Source organism: Furipterus horrens, unplaced genomic scaffold, assembly GCF_987537825.1.
Source record: "Furipterus horrens unplaced genomic scaffold, mFurHor1.1.pri manual_scaffold_4, whole genome shotgun sequence".
NCBI classification, from domain to species: domain Eukaryota; kingdom Metazoa; phylum Chordata; class Mammalia; order Chiroptera; family Furipteridae; genus Furipterus; species Furipterus horrens.
In genome coordinates, this window is record NW_028327174.1 from 135,625,385 (window position 1) to 135,651,099 (window position 25,715).

Consider the following 25,715-nt stretch of genomic DNA (forward strand, 5'->3'; position numbering starts at 1 on the left):
GGCAAACAGCCCCTGGTTAAGAACCATTGAAATAGGTAAAATTACAAGCACTAACAAGAGGCACAAAGCTGATTAAGACATGCTGTCAGCTCTGGGTTATTAAAAACAAAACAAAAACAAAAAATACACCTATGATTTCAGCTTCATCCTTAACACTGAACAATTAATCATGCTCAAAATGGTAAGTTTCCTATGGAAATATAGTCATATTATTAATATATTAATATTAGGTATACAAGAGTGAAACAATATTGTAGAAACTAAGACACTTAAAATGGAAAACAAATGTAAAATTATGTCTTTGTACTTCTGGTCAAGATGGTGGTGTAGGTAAACAGCTAGCCTCCTTATAAAACCACATCAAAGTTACAACTGAACTATAGATAGAACAAACATCATTCAAAACCATCAGAAATAGAGCTTCATGGAAGTCCTAAACTATGTAATTAAAGAAGAAACCACATTGAGACTCATAGGAGGACCAGAAATGTGGAACAGACTGATCCCTCACTTATGTGGTAGATAAAAATCAGGAGGGACACCTCAGAAGGAAGAGTTCCAGCTCCACTAAGGTTCTAGTGCCAGGAAGATAAGTCTCCATAAATTCTGGCTATAAAAGTCAGTGAGGATTGAGAAGTGGAAGACAGAAACTGCTAGAATCCCAGGCAGTTCCTCTTAATGGGCCCATGCACCGACATACTCGGACTCACTCCCTGTGAACTCCAGCACAAGGGTAGCAGATGAAAAGGTAAGAGACATACGGGAGAAACTGAATTGTTTGGCATAAGGGTGAGAGCTAGGGGACAGCTTTCTCCCAGACAGAAATGCAGGCAAGAGTCATTGTTCCTTTCTGAGCCCTCCCTCCACAGAGCCATAGAGCCAGCATGTGGGGGCTATATCTGAGACTCCCTCAACCTGGCTCACACTGTTTGCCCCACCCTGGTGAATCCATGAGGCTCTGCCCCACCCAACTTTCAGGCTAACTCAAGCTGTTTCCAGTGGCTTTTCCATATGAATGGCTTGTCTTGGCCCATGCTTCAGCTTTTCCTAAATTCTCTCAAGCAACATCTGACCTCAGTGAGCCCCATACCTCTCACTAAGTTGCCCCAGGTCTGGCACTAGCAGCAGCTGACCTTGGTTCACAGCTTGGCCTCGCCTGGATACCCCCTAGCCCAGCACAAGTAGTAGCCATCTGCAGATCACTTTGCAGCTTATGCTGTGTGACCCAGACAGTGGCTGACCTTGGACATGCCAACAGTAATCAAGGCTCAACTATAGCAGGAGGGTGTACTCAGCCCACACAGTGGGCGCACCTCGAGTACCCAGCTTGAGTCATACAGAAGGCTGTGCCACTGGAGTATACAGGACACCTACTACTTTAGGCCACACTATCAAGACAGAGAGTCACAGCAGCTCTACCTAATACATAGAAACAAACACAGGGAGGCTGCCAAATGAGGGCACAAAGAAACATGGCTCAAATGTAAGAACAGATCAAAACTCCAGGAAAAGAACTAAACAAAAGGAAGCTAAGCAATCTGTCAGATGCAGAGATCAAAACACTGCTTAAAGAATGGTCAAGGAAATTAGTGAGGACCTCAATAGCATAAAAGATATCTAGTCAGCAACAAAGGATACACTAATTGAAATAAAAACATTTACAGGGAAACAACAGTATAGTGGATGAAACTGAGAATCAATTCAGTGATTTGAAATACAAGGAAGCAAAAAACACCAATCAGAACAGCAAGAAGAAAAAAGAATCAAAAAGCAAAAATAAATGAAGACATTGTAAGGAGACTCTGGGACAACTTCAAATGTACCATTTGTCTCATGGAGGTGCTACAGGCAGAAGAGAGAGAGCAAGAAATTGGAGACCCATTTCAAAAAATAATGACAGAAAACTTCCCTAATTTGGTGAAGAAAATAGCCATACAAGTCCAGGAAGCACGGAGTCCTGAAGAAGAAGAACCCAAAGAGGTCCACACCAAGACATCATAATTAAAATGCCAAAGGTTAAAGACAAAGAGAGAATCTTAAAAGTAGAAAGAGGAAAGCAGTTAGTAAATACATATCTACCAACAATTGAATCTAAGAAATAAAATAAACAAACCAGCAGACAGAAACAAAATCAGAGATACAGAGAATGCTTTGATGGTTGCCAGATGGGAAGGGTGTTAGACAGATGGGTGAAAACGGTAAAGGGATTAAGAAGAATAAATTGATTCACAGAAGTCATGAAGATGTAAAGTACTGCACAGGGAATAGAGCAGCCAAAGAACATATATGCATTACCCATGGACATGGATAATGGTATGGGGATTGCCTGAGTGGGTTGCGGTTCTCTGTATGAAGAAGGACAAAGGGGAAAAATTTGGGACAACTGTAATAATATAAACAATAAAATATAATATAAAAATAAAATAATGTCATGCCTTTGCTAAATATAGAATCATGTTCCAAAATAAATAGTATTAAATAATGTACATACTAATTTGAGTATAAAATAATTATTTTCCTATTTAAAATATTATAGTTTGAGCATTTAAAATGTCAAAAGGCTTAGTATAGTTCACTCTTGATGTAGTCAAGGAGTAATTATTAAATTTATGGATTACAGTATTCCCTCACTTATCGCGGGTATTACGTTCTAGACGCCCTGCGATAGGTGAAAATCCACGAAGTAGGAACCTTACTTTATTTTAGTATTTATATATATTTTAAGGCTTTGTAAACACTTCCCACACACTTATAAACTGTTCCCAGTCCCTTATTAAACTTTCCCACTCCCTTATTAACCTTTTCCACACTTTTATAAACACTACTTATGTTCTTGTCCCTGGCTGGTTTGGCTCAGTGGATTGAGCGTCGGCCTGCAAGCTAAGTGTCACTGGTTCGATCTTCCAGTCAGGGTACATCAGAGAAGGAAAACTCTGACTCCAAAAAACCTCCGCTGCCTTGCGGCATACCTCTTCTGGGGAAAGGCTAAGGGAGTAAACCCCGAGAGAAAATCCGGAGCCGGAGTCCCTAAGGCGGTTTGACGTTGTAGTCAACACCGGCAACTCCTGCGGCGCACCTGAAGCCAAGCTGTATTGACTCCGTCTTTCCCTTGGATCCTTCAGCTGCGAAGAGAGGGGGGGTCTGCTGCATGGGCAACAGCAGACCCTCCATATCACCCTGCCCAGGCTCTGTAGCTTCAGCTTCACTGGAGAGGACACTCCAGCGTCATCGCAAGATGTCGATTCAACACGGGAGGAGACAGATACCGTGTCACTCCCGAGTCGGACTGCACAGCCATTCTCGGCGGTGCAGATAGACTCTTAAGAAGCTACACCATCGTCTCTCGAGACGGACGGCTGCCGACGGACGACGGACTTATGTTCTTAAACATATTCTACACTCTTAAACCTATGTAACTTTAACAACATACATATACAGTACCGCAAAATCCCACGATATAGCGAAAAGTCTGCGATAAATAATTAAATATAATTATTTTTCAAAATCCCGCAATACAATGAGGCTGCGATAAGTGAACCGCGATATGGAGAGGGACTACTGTATTCAAGATTTTTCTTTTCTTTCTTACTCTTACTCAGTACTTGTTAGCCATTCTGCTTCTTTCAAGTACATACAACTGAGAAAGGTCAGGGTAAATGAAAGATCCCCAATTTAATCATCAATTTTTCCCTTTTTTAGAAGCACTGTTGATCAAAAAAGAAATATGTGGTACAAAAGAAAACCTAGGTTACACCTTAAAAATTTCAATTATCCTCAAACCTGCTATTCAAGTTATAGAGTAAGTTGACTACAATGCTTCATTCAAAATGATATATGGGCTGACCATACAATCAGCCCAACTACTGGTAAAACAGTGGGAAATAATAAGCTATACAAGTTTTGAAAAACAAATATAAATTTGGGGCATTGTCATTATTATTATCATATATAAGCAATGCCTACATAGTATCATCAAAATTATTTACTGTTATACTGCCACTTCTATATCTCAGAAAAAAAAATTCAAGTGGAGAGATGAGGTGAAATAACAGAGGGAAAGCACTGATTTAAGAATCAAGAGCTCTAAATTTATATTCTGGCTCTGCAACAAATCGTGTGATCTCAGGCAAGAAAATTAACCTTTCTTGGGCAGTTTCTTTATCTGTTAAATAAGGAAATCAGGCTAAGTACTTTCTAGTGCTAAAGTTATATAACCCCACCCATTAAAGCCCTACCCTTAACACTGCTCAGAACTAGAGGTAGAAACAAACGTTGTAAAAGCAGAAAGAAGTAAAGACAGCTCTCAACTATTAATAATTCTATGTCAAGTTTAAACGGCTCTAAGAACAATGTCTATTAAAATATGAGACCTAAAAAAAGAGGTATCTATTTTTATCTCAAAGAAATAAGTCATCCTATATTTTTTATTTCAGAAATAAGTGCTCATCGAGAATGAGCCCATAGAAATTTTTAAATCGGAATTTTCTAACTCTTGAGACTGGGATATATTCTGCTTTCTCCTTAAAAGAGAATAACATTGTTTTTAAAGATCAAAATCAATACAAATCAGGCAACCAGGTCACCCTTCATTGGCCTTTAGTGCCTCTAATCTCTCCTTCAATGTGTGTTTTCCCTACCATAGATGAACCAATGTGTTGTACATTCTTCAGCACTTCACTTCCCTATTTCATAATTTGTAAATGTTTTCATTGCTATTATAAATAAAGCATTTACTATAGTACCATCACACAGAATATTCTATAAATGGGGTACTATTATAATTACTATGCAGGTAGGTTTGTATCATAAACTGGAGATCTACAGTAGTCCCTCTCTATATCGTGGTTCACTTATTATGGCCTCATTTATCGCAGGATTTTTTAAAATATTATATTTATTGCAGATTTTTTACTATATCACAGGATTTTGTGGTACTGTATACCTATGTTGTTAAAGTTATGTAGGTTTAAGAGTATAGAATATGTTTAAGAACATAAGTAGTGTTTATAAAAGTGTGGAAAAGGTTAATAAGGGAGTGGGAAAGGTTAATAAGGGACAGGGAACAGTTTATAAGTGTGTGGGAAGGGTTTACAAAGCCTTAAAATATATATAAATAATAAAATGTAAGGTTCCTACTACATGGATTTTCACCTATCGCGGGGGGTCTAGAACATAATACCTGCAATAAGTGAGGGAATACTGTATGTCTTATGTTTTTTATGTTTCCCTTTCAGTGCCAAATGCACACCTACAATAAACGTAACACATACACACACACACACACATTTTCCCCAAACCACCTTTTAAGACCCTTTAACTGAATGATTAAACCAAGTTATCATAACCCCACTAGTATACTGTTTCAAAGTCCATGTTAATTCAAGGGAAAAACACAGAAAGCATGCAGAATTGGTACCTAATACTTCAGTACTCCCACCCTTTAATAATATTGTCAACAACACAGCAATACATGCATCTTAACAGAATGGAGCAGGGGAAGGAATGAATGCTCAATTCAGCGTTCCACTAGATTGGCACAGAGGCAGTGGTAAGCTAAGGTATGTAACTAGATTCACCTCTCCAAGTGTAAGTCTATTAATCTTAGTAGAAAAGAGTAGTCAAAAATTAGTCTTGTGGTAGGCAAATCAAAAAGCAAAAGTTATTTTTAAATTGAGGTAACTTCAACTTTTCTGCTACATCTCTGAATATAGGAGAGCCAAGATTTGATTAACATCGTAAATTCAATGACAGAGATTGCCTTTTCTGTGTGAGGAAAAAAATGTCTGCAGTCACCATGCATTTTCTGTCTGTAACTGTAACCCTGGCACTTTCAGAAGCAGAGCATAGCACTTACTACAGCCAATATGCATTTTAAAAGCATTTCTGTACCTGCCCTGAATTTTGATTTGAACATACCAGTTAGAAGCCAAAAGGGGATTTTTTTTCTAAAGTGCTGTAGATTTTAAGTTAAAAAATGCATACTAAAATATCATAGATTCCACAATGAATATTACTATAAAATAAAACAATTGTGACTCTCTATATTCTATAGTGTTTTAAGACAAAGACATTTTATCCTTTCTACACAAGCTCCCAGAAAAAGAAGACTTGGAGCAAAAATGATTTTAATTCTGACACTTTTTACTAAATTTATTTTTTCTTTGGACAAGGTAAATAGGGAGAGTATAACATTTATTTGAAATATATATATATGGTAAATAGAGAGAGTATAATGTTTATTTGAAAATATATATGCTTCATTTTACAATGATTCTGCCCTCACACTGAACTTTCAGAGAATCCCTATTTTGAGAGGCAAGGGTTTGTTGTTGTTGTTGTTGTTGTTTTAATTAAATTTATTGCAGTGACATTGGTTAATAAAGTTATATAGGTTTCAAGTGTGCAATTCAATGATACATCATCTGCATAGGAGCAGAGATTTAATTCAAAGATGTCTGCCAGTATCAGAAGTGTGGGGCTATTTTAGATAAAAGGTGATAGTTGGGGAGAAACAAATACTGAGTTAGGAATACAGAGCTTATATTATTAGGTTACATGCCATGATTACAAAAAATAAAAATAAAAACAAAAATAAAAAAATAGAGATAAGATAAATAGGCTAATAAGGCAAAAATTATAATTTTTATGGTCATAAAGACAATTATTGGCAAATTACCATACAATTTTAAATTAAACATCCACATTTAGAATAGCTTATAAAGCATTTTCTAGTGGCAATTATTAACTAGAAGCTTGTTCAATATATGTAGTTTATTCTTTAGGTCTGATTCTAAATCCCAGGTATAAAACCAGGTGATTAGAACCATGAACTGTGAGCAGACTTCCCTGGGTGGGAAAGAAGAGAGAAAAGAGTAAATAAAAACATAAGTAAAACATGCAGGTCAACAGAAAGAATCAAAATAAAGAGACAGATGGCCCTTGGATAGTATTATTGGCTATACTTCCCCAATTACTGTCCTAGCTTCTTTCTTATCCTTCATTCTGTTGGGCTATTACAGGGACACGAATACTTTCTTACCCATCTTCTTTTTACTGATTTTTCTATAAAGATGTCCACTTATCCATTAAAGCAAGAATTCACAAACCCTCTGAAATTATATGTAAAATTTTAAGTACATATATGTATGTACATTTTCTAGGGGAAAGATAAAAATTCTGAGATTATCAAGGAAGGTCCTGGACAGCCCCTCCAAAAAAATGTATCAGTGAATTAAAACTAAGTATATCTAAGGTAACTGCTGCGATTCAGCCTTGTTAAAAAATCACTTCAAAAAAAAACTATAAAGCAAGCACCATTTCCCCCTAAAAAAAGGTTACATATTATGAGCTCTGCTCAGAAATCTGAGCTCCCTAAGTATTAAAGTTTTTGTCATTTCAGCAAAATAAATTATATTAATGTATTCTGCTGGCTCCAATCCCTTATGGGAGCTTGACTGCATAATACAGATGATTAAATGATGCTGTCATGCTTACTTTATTCTAAATAAAACCAAGCATCTACACCTCAGGGGATCCCTTTAGATAATATATTCAATTATTAAAATAGTGAGCCCCCCAAAAGCAAAATGCTTACCTTGACAACAAAACTATAACTTAAGAGCTGATGGCCAATATTTAGTGTTGCAAGGTTCTAAGCAACCTCATTAAGATAGTAAATGTAATAAGGAAATCTGCATAGAATGAAAAACATTAACAATCACTCTTAAAGACTAAGAAGTTTCTTTTCAGGAACTTACAAGAACTAGTTTGCCTTCAGAAATAAATATAAAAGGCAAAAACACTAAGAATTCATTGGTAAGCATGCAAAAATATTACAGAATAAATAAAATGTGGTAATCCATGCTAGGTAGCATTTTTCAGCCATAAAAAAAAAGAAGTACTAATCATACTACAATATAGATAAACCTTGAAAAACATTATGCTATGTGGCAGAAGTCAACCATAAAAGGTCACATATTATATGATTCTATTTCTATGAAATGTCCAGAAGAGATGAAACCACAGATAAAAGTAACAGGTTGTAGGGACTGAAAATATACAGTATTGGGAATGACTGACTGCTAATAAGTAAGGTGCTTCTTTTGGGGGTGATAAAAATATTCTGGAATCAGATAGTAGAAATGATTAAACAACTTTGTAAATATAATAAAGACCACTGAATGGTACACTTTAAAAGGGTGAATTTTATGCTATATTACTGTACATTATATCTCAATTAAAAAGGCACTGAAAATATTCAAAACTTAACTCAGCAACATACTGTTTTAAATTTATGTTATCTCTTCTTGATTTTAGGAATATTCATATGTATCATGTGATGCATAAGTATACGGTCAATATAAATAATCATAATAACTTGGATTTCCCTATAAAGAAATAAGTTCAAATCACAGTCTCATTTATTTATTTCAATATCCCTGGTTAAGGGCTCAATTTTATCTATTTTAAAGATGCAGATGTGGAAGGAAAAAAAGCTGTATCTTTTTCAAATACCACTGTAAATATCAGGACACTGTTTGGTATATGAAGCTTTTGTCCAGTGATTCCCAAATCCAGTTCCTCATCAGGATCTCTTAGGACTTTTTAAAAATATACCAATTCTAGTACTCACAATGGCTCCCACCTGTGCTTTCTACAGAATCTACAGAGGTGGAGCTTTAGAATCTATAGATTAAGTGAATTTCCAGGGATTCCTATCATTTCCACTCCTAAAACTTATCTCTGCTCCAGTGTCACTACTAGTAAATGTGAAGGGAGTGTTGGAGTTGGAAAATAACCATTTTGAAAATATCAAAGAAAATTCATTCGGGAATTGTGAGCTTAATGAGAAATAGGACATTTGCATGGTCTCACAGTGTCTCAGAGATTGCTTATTAGTTGCAAGAGGAAAATGATAACTATACAGTAGAAAAACAAGGTATAACCTTGAATAGGTGACCAAAATTTAAATCACCAGTGAGGGCAAGAGGGACATTAATGCCTCCATATGTAATATTCTGAGAAGTGTCCCTTTTATAGATTTTAAAAGACTAAACAGATATGACAACTAAAGGCAACATGACCCTACACACCAGATCTTATATTATACATTAAAATTAAAGGGAAAAACGTATAAAAAAACAAATGACAAAACTGGGATATGGACTATAGATTTAAGTATTGTAAAATTGTTAAATTTGCTCAATTTGATAACTGTACTCTGGTAATATAAGAGAATATCTTTGTTCTTAGGAAGCACATACTATTGAATATATGCAATCTACTCCCAAATATTCTGGGTTCTTTAAAAATTATATATGGAGAATGATAAAGAAAATGTGGCAAAGTATAAAAGAAACTGATGAATCTGGGTAAATGGTGTATGAGTCTTTTACTCTATTCTTGCAACTATTCTGGAAAATTTAAAATTATTTAAAAATAATAAGTTAAAAAGAAAAATCTTCAGTGAATTCCTACTACTCGTTAAATAAAACCCAAAGTCTTTGCCATGGTCTTGTTATATTCTAGGCCACAGCCACCTCTCCTGAGCCTCTATCTAGGCCACCTTCCCTTGAACACTAAGTTCTAGCCACTTTGCCTCCTGTTAGTTCCTCCAGTGCATCAAGCTTGGCCACACAGCAGCATCTAAGCACATGCTTTTCCTTGGATCTGAAGCATTCTTACTGTGTTCTCTGCATGGCTAACTTCATCTAGTCCATCTAGTAGTCCTTCAAAATGGATATGAGAAAAAATGCAGAAAGAGTTTAATGCTAAGAAAAAGCTAGTTTACCAGTATTAAAACTGGGCTATGTTTTTTTTTTTTCCTTCCCCTTTTCAATCCTCATCCAAGGATATGTTCATAGACTTGAGAAAGAGAGAGACAGACAGACAGAAACATTGATCAGTTGCCTCCCATATGTGCCCCAACAAGAGAATCGAACCCGCAACCTTTTTGGTGTACAGGATGATGCTCTAACCAACTGAATCACCTGGCCTGAACTGAGCTATGTTTTGACATAAACAATCACAAACTAGTCTTAGTGCACTCTGTGTATTACCTTGGGACCTTCTCTTATTTTTCTCTTTTCACCCTAAGGAATGAATGTATTTGCCTTAAGAGATAAGTGAAAAAAATCAATATTCATTACAAATTACCTCTGTCTTCAGAACACTCATCTTTAAGTTCTTAAAATCAACTCTCCATCTAAATAAACTATATAACACTGCACAAATGGATGAACAAATACACACAGAGACTGTATAACTTCAGTTTATTCAGGGTATTAACTATCCATTACTGTTGGCCTAATCACCCATTTCAGAGCACACCATCTGCCAAAAACATTTAATATTACTTTATTTCAGAAAGTACAGCTTGATGTTGATCAGACCAAACCTTTCCACAAATAACACTCTTAACATTTGATATTTGTGCATGTCAGCCACTGTCTGGCACATCAGAATGATGCACAAATTCTGGAACAAGCAGTTACTGCTCATGAATTCACAGCTATTTCCTCACTTCAGCTGAGGGAAGAAATCTTGAGACTGCCATAATATGAATATGCAGAGGAAAAATTAAAAGCAAAAGCACATGATAAGATTTCAGGAAAGAAAATGGCACATCGTAAAGCAAATGAGAAAATGAGCTTCTAATAATTTATAAAGAAAATTAAAATTTACTTTAGCTATTCTTCCTTGCAACCAAAACACCAGCCAAATATCAGTTCTCTGCTGCACTTCTTGTATGGTCAATAGTCAAGAATGCTAAGTTAACTTAGTTAAATATATGTGTGTTACAGAAAAATGGAGTTCAAGCTAACCAAAAGAAAATCCAAACCAAACAAAAGGGAAAGGAGAAAAATAAGAAACCACCCAGGAAGCTTTGAAAAAATGTGAATGCCTGAGGCTAACACTCCAGTCATTCTAGGTAGAACCTAGGCATCTGCACATTCAAAGTTCCTCAGAGGGCTCTAATGTGCTAAAAGGTGGAGACCCACAGATATAAGGTTTTAAAACTTGGCATATGTTCTTCATTTAATCACAGTAGTCAAGTGTACTGCACTGTCCTTCCATTTTCCCCATCCTAAAAGACACTGGGAGTTGAAACTCTACTTAAATATCCCCTTTAATCTTGTTTAAGCCACAAAACTAAAGCAGGATCCATTTAAGCAACATGAACATAATTAGCTCCACACAACCTTATCTAGTGTATCTCAAAGCATGGTCAGTAAACCATCTGTACATCCAAATCTCATTGAAATGCAGGTTTGCAAGCATGTTCCAGATACATGTATCAAACATTCTGAGGATGAGCTGCTTATGCCCTGTAAAACTAAAAACCAGGGGTGGTTTCTAGGAGGGTGCTGAGTGCTCTCTTCTGTTCCTACAACCATCCACCACCCGACCAGGAAGAGCACTAACGTGTTCGGGCCATGGCATTATTTCATCAAACAGAGCAATGAGGCTTAAATCTCTTACATTCTCTCCCCTACATCTGCATGTGGTTTGCTCTCATTGGATTGCTTTTCCTTTAGAATTATTATTTTGTTCTGCTCGAAGCCTCTCTATTGTCCACAGTGAACATAAGATGAACTTGGTGCCTTGCGGCTTAAGAACATACAGACCTTTTGCCTCCCAAATAGGGAACAGAGGCAAGGAGACATGATTAGGCCACCTATGGGCCACCCGCTAGTGTAGCCCAAGGGGTTCCTTGTAGCTCATATGTGGTGCCATAAAGCTCCCAGGAGCTCAAGCAGTATTTCTCAAGTGTGATCCACAAACGACCTATATCCCTATCACTGACTAACCTGACAAACATGCTGATTCTGTATCTCACACGAAACCTACTGAATGAATGAGGATCTCTGGCAAGTGGGCTGGAGAAGCTGTACTTTTAACAAGCTCCCCAGATGATTCTTATGCACAGAAAGTTTAAGAACCACTGAGGTCCAGGGTCAACAAAGAGAAAACCCTCTCTAGAGCTCCTTCAGGAAATTCACAGGAACCAAGGAAGCCACTGGCTAACGTTTTGCCAGACTGGCATGAGTTATGCGATTCAACACAGACTCACTTAAAATGACCACATATTCTGTTTTACTATAATTCAAGTTAGTCAGCTCTTAGGACAAAAAGATGTGAAAAATACTTAAATCCCAGCTGTTTACTAGCAGAGTCCTTAATACCATTAAAAACACAGATTAGTTTCATGCCCAGAAAACTTACAGTTAAGTTTCATGCTACTTCCATTTTAAATTAATCCTATAGCATAACCAGGAAACACCTCTCAATGGAGTTCTAAGTTTCTCATATCCTTTTTATGCTTTCAAACACAGCTCATCAGTTACCTCTCCAAGGCTGGGTGATAATGCTAACCAACGTGTGGCAAAGAAGGCTCTAAAATAGCATGACAATTTTATGCTTGACTCAGGTAATCATAGCTCTCTTGAGGAGAATCTGCTCTTCAGGTTCACCTCTCCTCCGCTTCTGTCACCCACAGTCCCCCCTGGAGCAACTTAAGGTTCTTATACACTCGATTACACTCTACTGATTTATAGTGCCAGACAGCCACTCACATAAGGGCTCTCCATAAACATTACCGGATTATACCAACTCAGGTGATTGATTCTGAACCTCTTAATGTGCCACCAATCTAAAGACAAACCTTATGTATCCGCTATGATTTCAGCTCCTCAAACTAGGCTCCCTGTCCATACCTAGCACCTATTATCTTTCAAAAACAAGACTGCAGTTAGAAGACCCAACTATTGGAGGTTATAAATTATAAATAGAAAAATAAGTGAAACATTACAGATGACTGAAGGTCTAGCACTCACACCCAGTGAGGACAATCAGTATGAAAATGAGAGTAACTAATTCTTCAGCATGATAGAAATTCTCCCTTTACTGTCACCTAAAAAAGGCTCCTTAAACTTTAAGTTAACTCTAAATTACCTGAAAAATCTTACCAGAATGCAGGCTCTGATTCAGGCAGCCTGAGATGAGGTACGAGATTCTGGATTCCCAGGTGCTGCTGATGCTGCTCCTAGCTCTGCTTCTTACAGTGTGGTGGGGAGAACCAGAGCATCAGCAGCACCTGGGAGCTCATCAGAGCAGTATCTGGAGCCTACACCATCCCTAAGGAAAGAGAATCTGCCATTCAGCAAGGTCTCAGGTGATAAGAATGTACATTAAAGAGCAGCTAACATACCACCTTGTATTCACTGTGAATCAGAATCACCTGAGCCTTTTTAAAAACACAAGTGCCTAGGCCTCATGGCAGAGATTCTGATTCAGTTGGTAAGGGGTATTTGATTTTTTGGTATGTTCCACACTCACATAGTTCTAATGAGCAGACAGGGTTGGGAACCATTGAGTTAAATTAAAAACACCCCACTGTGTGGAGGGAAATGTGGAGAGACAGCTAATGGGTGAGAAATTTCTTTTTGGAATGATGAAAATGTCATATAATCCATTATGGTAATGATTGCATAATTTTATGAATATACTAAAAATCGTGGGAATATATACTTTAAATGCATCAATTTGTGTCATAAAATTCTTATATAAAAAAATTAATTAAAAACTTCAATAGCTTTCCTATCTTAAAATAAATAAATAAATAGCCCCCAGTGAACAATAATGAAATGAAATCTAATAACGAAATGGAATAATTTTCTATCCTGGAACTCTGGCCCAAGAATTTGGATTTCTTTTTAAAAAGAGAGAAAATAAAAAAACAGATGTTCGTATGACTCATCTAGAAATATTAAGATATGCTCATCTACTCCTTAGGTTCAATTCTGGTCAAACCTGAAATGAAACCCTGTACCTCAGGAAGCACCACTATGTTTAAAAAAAGAAAGAAAAAGGGGTATTTATCAGTTTGGAAAAATTACTCTGCATACCCTGTTTCCACAGTATTTTCAAATAGCAAATAATTTTCCTTTTGCTTCCCCTCTTTAAAAAAAAATTAATGAGTTAACAAATAAGTTAATGAATTTATTAACTTATTATACTACACTCTTCCAACTTTTCCATGTGTTTGAAAACATTCAAGAAACATGTTAAGAAAAAAATGCATATAATGGAAATCAGACCTTGTTTAAAAAATTGGCTTTAAAAACTCTCAATATTGTACTTATGAAAATAAAAGAGATCATAAATAGCACTAAATTTTCAGGAAAGATCATTGTAATATATGAGACACTGTTGACTTATTCTCAAAAGGAAAGCACTGTAAATATATGTAATAGGCTCCACTCAACATTTTGGAGACTTTCTCACAGCCTCTGATTTCTGTGGGGTCAAATACTCAAAACTGCAGGTCCTATATGCTCAAGCCAATGAGGATTCTCAAGTATTTGATTGACTTTCCCTGTTGAATTGTCACAGCCTGTATAAGCCATTTTCCACCAAGAACCAGTACCCTGCTTATGGTCCCATGTTCTCATTCTCTGGAAGCATGCACTTTCTGGATGCATCACTGAACAGAGTTCCTAAGACAATCTACACTGGTTACTGGCATTCCTCTAGGGTTCTCTGCTCACTAGGTAGGAGCTCTTCTTTCAAGAAATGGCTTTCTAGGATGGGAAGAATCAACATCATCAGAATGGCCATACTACCCAAAGCAATTTACAGATTCAATGCAATCCCTATTAAAATACCAATGACATATTTCACAGACCTAGAACAATTACTCCAAAAATTCATATGGAACAACAAAAAAAAAACCCTGAATAGCCAAAGCAATCTTTTTTTTTTTTTTCCAGATGCCTCAGAGCAGAGCGCCCAAAGCAATCTTAAGACAGAAGAACACAGCAGGAGGAATCACAACACCTGATATCAAACTATACTACAAAGTCACTGTGATCAAAACAGTCTGGTACTGGCATAAGAACAGACATATAGATCAGTGGAACAGAATAGAGAGTCCAGAAATAAATCCAGGACTATGAGGTCAACTAATATTTGACAAAGAGGGGAGGAACATAAAATGGAGTGAGAAGAGCCTCTTCAACAAATGGTGCTGGGAGAACTGAATGGGGACATGCAAAAAAATGAAACTAGACCACCAACTTATACCACACACGAGAATGAACTCAAGATGGATCAAAGACTTAAATGTAAGCCGTGACACCATAAAAGTCCTAGAGGAAAACATAGGCAGGAAAATTTCAGATATCCCTCGTAACAATATTTTCACAGATACATCTCCTAAGGCAAGAGAAATAAAGGAAAAAATAAACAAATGGAACTACATCAAACTAAAGAGTTTCTGCTCAGCAAAAGAAAACATCAGCAAGATGAAAAGGAAACCAACCATATGGGAAAACATATTTGCCAATGATATCTCAGACAAGGGACTGATCTCCAAAATATATAAAGAGCTTATACGACTTAACATCAAGAAAACAGACAACCCAATTAAAAAATGGGCAAAGGACCTGAACAAACACTTCTCCGAAGAGGACATACAGAAGGTCCATAGACACATGAAAAAATGTTCAACATCACTAGCCATCAGAGAGATGCAAATAAAAACCACAATGAGATACCACTTTATACCTGTCAGAACGGCCATCATCAACAAATCAACAAACAACAAGTGCTGGCGAGGATGTGGAGAAACGGGAACCCTACTGCACTGTTGGTGGGAATGCAGACTGGTGCAGCCACTATGGAAAACAGTATGGAATTACCTCAAAAAACTAAAACTGGAAATGCCTTTTGAACCAGCGATTCCACTGCTAGGATTATACCTGAAAAATCCTAAAACCCTAATTCAAAAGAACTTATGCACCCCTATGTTCATAGCAGCACTGTTTACAATAGCTAAGTGCTGGGAACAGCATAATTGCCCATCTGTAGATGAGTGGATCAAAAAACCATGGTACATCTACACAATGGAATACTATGTAGCAGAGAGAAAGAAGGAACTCCTGCCATTTGTGACAACATAGATGGAACTAGAGAGAATTATGCTTAGTGAAATAAGCCAGGCAAAGAAAGAAAAATACCATATGATTTCACCTAATACAGGAGACTAAAGAACAACATAAACAAATGAACTAAATAGAACAAGTAGCAGAATAACAGTCAATAGGGGGGAGAGGGGAGGGAGAGAAGGGGGATAAGTAAGGGAAGGGTTTAGTCAAGGAATGTGTATAAATGACTCATGGACATGGACAACGGGGAGGGATATGATTGTGGGAGAAGGGGTGGGCTGGGTGGGGGGGAGCAATGGGGAAAAATGGGACAACTGTAATTGAAAAACCAAATAATAAAATTAAAAAAAAAAAAAAAGAAATGGCTTTCTAGGACCTTCAAGGCAATGGTTAAGGTCACCTTCACAAATAAGTATGATGCCATCCTTTGTCCCCAACTCCCCTGTAAAATCCAAGGCATTTCACTTTAATTGTTGCTGTATGATTTTTCTTTTTGAAATAATTCTACCATGTTATATTCTATAGGTGACAAAGAAAAGGCAAATCAATGCTCCTAACTACTGACCTTTCCCTGGGTAATAACCCTTTGATAGTCTCCTGTTATTTTTCATAGTGAGAAAGTTTACCCTCCCTCTTTAATTACATTTGCTCAATCTCTGAAATAACTAATTCTTAATGGATTAGCATGTCTCAGTTCATAATTTAAAAATTCACACAATAAAAACATGTTTTTTAAAGAAAGGGGAAAAAGGCTTACCTAATAGAATATATATCCTGAATATTCTTCTCCTCAGCTTGTCCTTCCTTAACAGCTTGCATTTGTAATAATTTCATAATGGCTTTTATCAAGCCATGTGTATTCCTGTAAAAAAATATAACAACATGTTAAATGTTATAGACATAAAGCAAATATTCCAATAAAGTACTTAATTTTAAATAACTGAACACTTGCCACCCATACTGAAGAGTAGCCACCCAGCTCATTCTACAACACAGCCAAGCAGAGGCCCACGAGCAGACAGCTCCCATAAAGGAGAAGTAGAGCCAAAAAATCAAACCACCAACTTATCAATCACCTACCTACACACTCCTGGGGGAAAATCAATCAACAAAAAACGAACATGAGCCCACATAATTGCAGGCAGTGACTGCATCAGTTACCCATACTGAATAATCAAGTCCTTCATTTATAAATATTAACAGACCATGAATTATTATTACAGACATATGAATAACCAGACATATGAAATAAAACAGCCATTCAAAAAAAAGACCAGGGGACCAACCAGAACAAATAACCCCCATTAAAATAAAGTTAATGGAAGTGGGGAATAAAACTAAAATTTTTCCTTATTCCTATAAGAGGCAGGAGGATAATACATCAAAAAGAAGACTAGCCTGCCCTTTTTGTTTTATTTTTTCCTAATGATTAATTTTTTTAATTGTGAAGCAGGATTTCTTCCATTTTTAGCTTTACTGAGGTAAAAATTAACAAATACAATTATAATATATTTAGAGTGTATAAGATGATAGATGTACTGTACACTGTGAAATGATTGCCATAATTAAGTTAATTAATACATCATGACCTCACCTAGCTACCTTTCTTTTTTTTTCCTACTGCAACAGTCCATAGAAAATCACAGAGATGTCAGTAAAGTAGGACTTTTGTGTCTCTTCCTCTAGCTGTGTCCTCTACTCAGTCATGGGACAGGAAGAAGATGGGGAAGCAGGTAGAGGAGAGCAAAGCAGCACATCAGTGGTCCTTCCCCCATTGCATGTTCCCAGTCAATTCACATTCTCCCAATTTATGATAATACTTATTTCTAGTTCTTTATTGATTTTATATTTTCATTTAATCCTTTTGTAATATAATTGAGTATACAGTTAAACAACTATCCTGATATAATTTATTGATTTGTATGTGTGAAAATGCCTAAAATCTACTCTCAACATATTTCAAGTATACAATACCACATTGTTAGCTATAGTCAGCCTGCTCTTCATTAGATCCTCAAAACTTATTCATCTTACAACAGGAAGTTTGTGCCCTTTGGCCAACCTCTTCCTATTTCCTCCACTCCTCACCCAGTCCCTGACAACCATCACTGTATTCTTAGTTTCTATGAGTTCAACTTTTTTCTTTATTTTTAGATTCCACATGTAAGTGATACCATATTACTTGTCCTTGTCTGGATTCTTTTACTTAGCATAATGCCCTCCGGACTCATCCATGTTGTCACAAAGTACCTTGCCCTTTTTGTATAAGGATCTTCCTGGGAACTAGAAAGAAATCTTAGAAATAAAAAAAAAGATAGCTGTTAAATAAAAAATTAATTATATTTTAGTCATGGTTGTTAATATTTCAGAGCACTTATTGTAAGCTAAGTATTCTTCTAAGGGCCTACCATGTATTATGTCCTTTGCTATCCAGAATAATAGTAAGTTACAAATCACTGTTAACTTATTTTGGTGCTAGGACAAGGACTTGGACTTAATTAATTGATATTATGTGAGGTTTTATTGGGCATACTCTATTTATAGCATTTAAAGTTTTCCAACTGACAAAAGGATTGGCAATGCTGTCCAATACAGTGACCAGTAGCCACATGTGGCTCCGAGAACTTATCATGTGGTAAATCCAAATTGAGATGTGCTGTAAGTATAAAATACATGCTGATTTAAAAGACTTAGGACACAAAAAAGAATGTAAAATAGCCATGTATAATGTTTAATATTGATTACATATTGAAATAATATTTTGATATGTGGGGTTACATAAAATACATTGTTAAAATTAATACCACCTGTTTCTTTTTACTTTTTTATGTGGCTACTAGAAAAATTTTGATTATATATGTGGCTCATATTTGTGGTTTACATTATATTATATTACCCAGCACTGCTGCACACACATATATGATTTAGTTCCTAAGTAGGTAAGCATTGAGGTTTCCCTTACAATTGAAGCATTTTTCCAGAATCTTTACAGCAGTATGTTTTCTCTTTCATATGAATCTTCTTATGACCATGCAATATAGAGCCATGAATGAATCTTTAGTGAAAACTATCACATGTATATGGTTTCTCTCCTGTGTGCATTCTCTAGTGAACATAGAGGTCTCATCACTGCATGAAGCCTTTTCCCTAAGACTCTCTCCTACATGTGTTCTCTGGTGGATGCCATACCCTACCCTGGTATTGTGTCAATTCCATGGTATTCTATGGCCAGTTAATCCCACTGTGACTCAATAAAATTGAAAAGAAATTAAAAAAAAAAAAAGTACTGAAATGAACTGTAGTTGTCTCAGGAAGATCTCATTGCATGGTATCTCTTCAAGTCCTCCTTGGAAGCGGAGGTATTGCTCACGTTCTTCTGATGCCCTTCTCTATTGACGCTCTGAGTTTCTAGAATCCTCCTCCTCTAAAGCTTAGGAAAAAGATATCTCAACATCCAAACTTTCAGAATAAATTCCTTCTTCATACTACTCACTTTTACAGAATCAAAACCATTCTGTGTCTGAGGATCCTGGATTTTAAGGAATGGTATCTTCCAGCTTTTCACAGCCCTTCACACTTCCATTTATAAAGACCTGGAGGTTCTTCCGCATGGAAATCATAATTGTTCTATAACCAATTTATTAAGAACCTACCCCTGAATATGAATGTCTGGATGCAGTCATAGAAGGCAGAGCTTACAGAGGCCCCTCAGAGCTTCAGGACAGTCTGACTCCTCCAAATTCATAAACTTGCTAATGCTAACTCACCAGCCTCCGGGTTGCTGATTTGCTTTTTGAAAGGTAGTTCCTCAGAATAGAAATCCCTATGGCTCTGACCCAGGCCTATGCCTAGATGTTATACAACACCATGAAATTTCAGGTCTGTAGCTATATTTAGCAGGTAAATTCTCGCCATCAGAGTGAGCAGTTTCCAGATTGCAGTATCTGGCTGAGACCTGTCATAGGGGCCAACATTGGTCAGAGAATCACTACATGTTCAGGAGTGTCCTTGTCTAGATTCTAGCCTTCAATACTTAATGCAACTGGAAATCAGCTCTAATGTCTGATTTAAGCTAAAATGACTCCATTTATATAAAAATGGAGAAAGTCCAGGCTGCACCTAGTAACCACATAAGGCCACTTCTCCAGGGCCTAATGATTAGTTTAAATAGTATTCATTTTAGATGATCAGTGTTAATTGAATTTCTGGCTGAATTTCTTCCATGAAATATGGATTCATTAAATACAGGCATACCTCAGAGATACTGTGGATTCAGTTCAAACTACCACAATAAAGAGGGTCATAATCTTTTTGCTGGTGATGGAGAGACTTGTCTTCAATTTGTAAAATATCACATTTGTAAAGTACAATAAAACAAAGTATGCCTGTAATCCTTTTTTTGTACATAAAACTAGATTGCTTTTCCTTTTCTAATGATTTATTTGTCATACGACTAGAGTTTTAGAGACCTATAATTTTAACCAACATGGGCCACCCACTCCTTTACAAAAGCAGAATCCCAGAGAAAAGCAATACACATCATATTTGCATTGAATTCCAGGGAGTTCACAGAACCACTGAGGCTGACAAATGAACTTCAGTTTTTTACCCTTTGAGTTAGGTGTTACTTGGTCTTATTTATGGATTCAGATTTTACCATGTGAATATGAGTCCTTACTGTATTTTAAGTAAGAGTGTAGCATGATTAGATTAGGATTTTTGAAAGATATGGTATCAATCAAATCACATATACAACTATTCAAATAGTAACACATTTGCCTTAAATTCAATTGAATAACTATTTATTCAAACATTTCAAGTGAGCTGAGAGGAATGATTTCAGATTTTTATGTAAATCCTTGCTTTAATTCTAATTAGTTGGGGAATATTGGGCAAACCATTTAACACCTAATAGCCTTAACAGCCCCATCTGTAAAATTAGAACTATAATACTAAGCCTAGCTTTTGTGTTGTTTTAAAGAATAAATAAAAGTGTGTCAGTAAAGTACCTGGTTATTTTTTCAAAAAGTTGTGATAACCTAATATGTGTAACTGTACCACAAAGACTGTAATGTTTTTTACTTTTTAATCATTCAGTTAATGAAAATTAAGCCTAAAACTAACTATAAACCCACCGTAACTTCTAGTATTTTCACAAAACCCTATTTTTCTCATTTCAAGACATTGTTACTCTGCACCTGAGATCTGCTCTTACAAAATTAAACATTTTTATTGAATTCTGTATGATTACCAAAAGTGATTATAATAGTTTGAATAATGCTGAAAATCAAAATAATGAATTAGAAGAAAACATAACCATTGAAAAAATGAAAGTCAAAGAAAGGGTAGAAGAAAATTTCACTCAACTTAAATTCTCAAATTGAAAGGATTATTACTAAGAACTATACAAAGTACATGAAAAAATTAATTATTAGAGTTTCTCAAATCCAAAGATATAAAGAAATCCTATGAACTCTCAAATGTTTAAATGAAATCTATAAAATAGAGGCCAATTAAATTGATAACAGTTCTAATTTGGCATCAGAATTATCATCTGCAACACTGACTGAAGCAATGTATATAGAATTATCAGGGAAAGGTTTATGTAACTTAATAAATCTAAACCTACCCCCCCAAAAACTGAGAGAATATATAAAGACATAAGAAATATTTTCAGACATAACACTAAAAATTTTTCTTAAAGAAGTTCTCCAGTAAAAAGATAATGCATGATGATTGCACAATTTTGAAGATAAACTAAAACCACTGAGCTGCACACTTTATAGGGTGATTGTATAAAGCTTTTATATTTTTAAAGATAAAGCATAAAAAATAATTGGTGAAACAGATGTAGACTTACAAAGATTTTGGTTAAAGTGAGTACCATAAGAAGAACTTAATCAAGTCTTTACCATGTTTCAAATGTGGCTATAAAGATTAAAGCAACAGTTAAGAGAGAATTAGTGGGAAGATGTGAAAAGAACAACAACAAAAAAAGACAATCTGTAAGTAAAATTCCAGATAGGTTTAACAAAGTTAGTATGAAGGGTTTTCAGAGAAGAGAAAACATGAAGTTAAAATAAGAGATAGTTTGCCTTAGCTGAAGTGGCTCAGTGGATTGAGTGTTAGTTTGTGAACCAAAAGGTTGCCAGTTCGATTCCCAGTCAGGGCACATGCCTGGGTTGTGGGCCAGGTCCCCAGTTGGGGGTGTGCAAGAGGTGATGAGCAATGTATCTCTTGCACATCAATATTTCTCTCCCTTTCTCCCTCCCTTCCCTTCTCTCTAAAAATAAATAAATAAAATATCTTTTAAAAAAGAAGAGACAGTTTGAGAGAAAATATAACATATATGACAGAGAAAAGATTAATATCCATAAAACAAGAAAGCAACAAAATAAGGCAAGTCTTATATTAGAAACATAAGCAGAGAATATAGATATGCAAATCACAGAAGAATAAGATTCATAATATCCTGTGTTGATGAGTGAGTAGGGAAATAAGCACTTTCATTTTGAACATACATTGGTTAAGCTTTTATGGAGAGCAGTTTGGTAGTATCCATAAAAAATTTTAATATACATCTCCCTTTTCCTATAAATTCCACTTCTAAGAACTTTTCCTAATAAAAATAAAAAATCCTTACATACACCTTAAAAAGATCTTACACTGCATTTGTTATCTTTTTTTAAAAATCAAAGAAAAAATTCACACCTATTAATAGTCAAAATATGACATATCCATCCATACTATGGAATACTCTGTGACCATTAACAAGGATGCCATTTAATATGTAATTGTGCAACTATAATTATTTCAATTTTCCCCTCTAAACCAAAAGCGTAATGACTGCAATGACTATGTCTGCTTTCCTCACCATGATATCATAGTACTTAGCACAGGTATGTAAGAAATACTCAATAAATATATTTAATTAACAGATGGATTGATGGATGAAAGATTGCTAAGGTACTGTCTTGCTTAACTACAGAGGTGACCTCTGAAGGTAATTTTTAGTCCAGCAATTACATGATTTTGCATATTAACATTAAAATTATAGTATCTGATATCTTTACTATTAAAGTTTGTTAGTTTATTACTAAATAAACAAATAAAAATGCTATTCCTAGTTGTGGTTATGGGCCTTTCATTTTAGGAATTACATGTTTAGCAAATGAGGGCATTGTAAATACTAGGAAGATAAAACTGATATAAAATGCTTTTATATATCAAGTAATGAAATAACCCTGTTGGGGAGAGAGAGGCAGGTGCTCTTTTTTTTGTTCTTTGGTTTTTTTTTTTTATATATTTTTAATACATCTTAATCCATGTACTTACAATATTAAAACCAACTTAAGACTCCTGATAAAATAAGTGAAGATAAATATTTAGCAAGGTAAACAGAGATATAACTACTGTGGTCATGACTGCCCACCATGCAGCTAAATTCACTGCACTGTAAATTAACTCCTAAATGGTTCCTGTGACTAAAAATCAGAGAAGCTGCAAGAAGTCCCTTTCGGAAGATGCTCTTTTGTCTTACTCCCTTCCCTCTTAAATCATTTATTACCTATGAAAATTATTAATTATTAAATAGCAATAGGACTTTTTAAACTTTACTTAAATTTCTCAATCTCAATCAATTTCTCTCTCTCTCTCTCTCCTCCCCTCTCTCCCTCCCTTCCCCTCTCTCCCTCGCTCCCTCTCTCCCTCGCTCCCTCTCTCAAGCTGCTTCTAAAGCATGGGTAAAAAGCAGTCACTCAAAAACAATGAAAAGGTAGTATATAACCTGCCTTTTCTATACAAACTCTACTAGTAACTAATCAAACAATAGGTTTGGGTAAGGTTCCCTTTATAGTGGTATTTCAGGTAATAAGTGAACAAAAATAATAGAATTACCATTTCAACATTTTGAATCTACTAATGAATTAATGGATCAAGCCACTGAGCATCAACAGTTAACAATCAGATATTATGTGCCTACTGATGAAAGAATATATTACCACCTACGAAGAAGTCATCCCTCTCCTGACACCCACCCCAGATAACAAAAATTTAACTTAAATATCATCAAATTTCTAGAAGCAAACTTCCAATGTACAGGAAATACAGAGAAATAAGTTTAAGCACTAGGGGATATAATCAGCAAAATCCATACTATGGAAATCACTGCAAACAAGCAAGTTTCTTCAAGAAATTGTAAGAAAAAGAAAGCCAGAGCCAGAGGGAGATAGATGTGAGGAGTAGATCCTATGGATTAAAAAAGATGTAAAAAACATAACAACACATTCTCATTTAGATGGTCATTTAAACAAATTGTAAAAAAAAAAAAAGTTATGAGGTAATTAGAAACTTGAAGATTGATTGGACATTTAAAATATTATGCATGCACACATGTGTATATCTAGGTGTAATAATGTCATCACCATTGTGTTTTTAAAAGACCTATGTACATAAATATCTACAGAAGAAATCATATAATGTCTAGGATTTTCTCCAAAAGGATGTGGGCAGGATGGAATTGAATGGGGTTACGAGGGAGGAGGCCTGTACACGGGTTATCGGTTGTTGGGATAAGTGACAGAAACAGGAGGGCTCATAACACTATTCTATTTACTTTTGAAATTCTCCATTAAAAGTTTTAGAAATCATAGGAAGAGTTCCTCTTTATAATACCCATTTTTTTTTTCTGAAAATTTCTTTGTAAATTACTTTTTTCATGTCACTTCCAAGCTTTTATTTCCTTCCTTTATCTCCTTTCCCCTGGAAACCAAGGCGATGGTTGCTTCTATCATTGTTGCTATTTGGAGAGATAATTTACAGTTTCAAAAAAATATTCAGGAGGATGATGACAATAATGGTGATGATGATGATCATGATAGAAAACATGGTGGCATCTTGCCATCACAGTAAAACAAATATGTTATCTTTGACAGTGACCCTCCACCTACTCAATCTCTCCTCCCTCTATCCCTGTCAGAACAACACATATATAATGTTAGTCACTCATACTTAAGCACAGTTATGTTTCAAAGCTAGAGCTGAGCTGAGAGGCTTAAAGGCTGAGAAATACCTATTTCCAAAGCCATGGTTTTCTCCCAAGTTTAATCCCAGTGCTCAAGATTCCTCGGGAATAGTGCCCCAGTCTCCTCTTCTCTGGTTTGGGAAATACGTTTCCTTCCCTATTTGTATGGTTACTATATAAGGGATCCTAGCTCTCACATGTTCACACAAAAAAGACACAGCCTATAGAGTTAAATTATGTCCCCCAAACAGATACATATCTTAGCACTAACTCCAGTACCTGTGACGTGACTTCATTTGGAAATAGGGTCTTTGCAGATATAATTAAGGATCTCAAGATGAGATCATCCTAGGTGAGTCTTAAATCCAGTGACTGGTATCCTCATAAGAGAAAGGAAAGAAATTTGAGATACAAAGATGCATAGAGAAGGTCATGAAAGGACAAAGGCAGAGACTGGAGTTATGCAGCCACATGCAAGGGTTGCTGGCAACCACCAGAAAGTAGACATGGAACAGGTTCTCACAGCCAGAAGGAACCAATTCTGCTAAAATCTTGGTTTGGGGCTCTTAGCCGGCAGAGTTGTGAGATAATAAATTTCTGTTGTTTTAAGCCACCAAGTTTGTGGTCATTTGTTATAGCAGCCATGGAAAACTAATACACAGCCCCTGGCAGAGCTACTGGTCCAGGAGTAAACATCTCACACATGCTGGGTCCTAGCCTTGGAAATCTTTCAGTGTGACCAAGAA

At 35.9% G+C, this 25,715-nt stretch overlaps 1 protein-coding gene across 1 annotated transcript in view; it reads right to left on the reverse strand.

Moving 5' to 3' along the window:
• FOCAD (focadhesin) overlaps nucleotides 1-25,715 on the reverse strand; it is a 336,121-nt gene that overhangs the window by 258,414 nt on the left and 51,992 nt on the right. Inside the window, exon 5 of the mRNA XM_090274062.1 lies at nucleotides 16,705-16,809. Within this exon, the coding sequence (XP_090130188.1) occupies nucleotides 16,705-16,809 (105 nt within the window). The remainder of the gene's footprint in view (nucleotides 1-16,704; nucleotides 16,810-25,715) is intronic.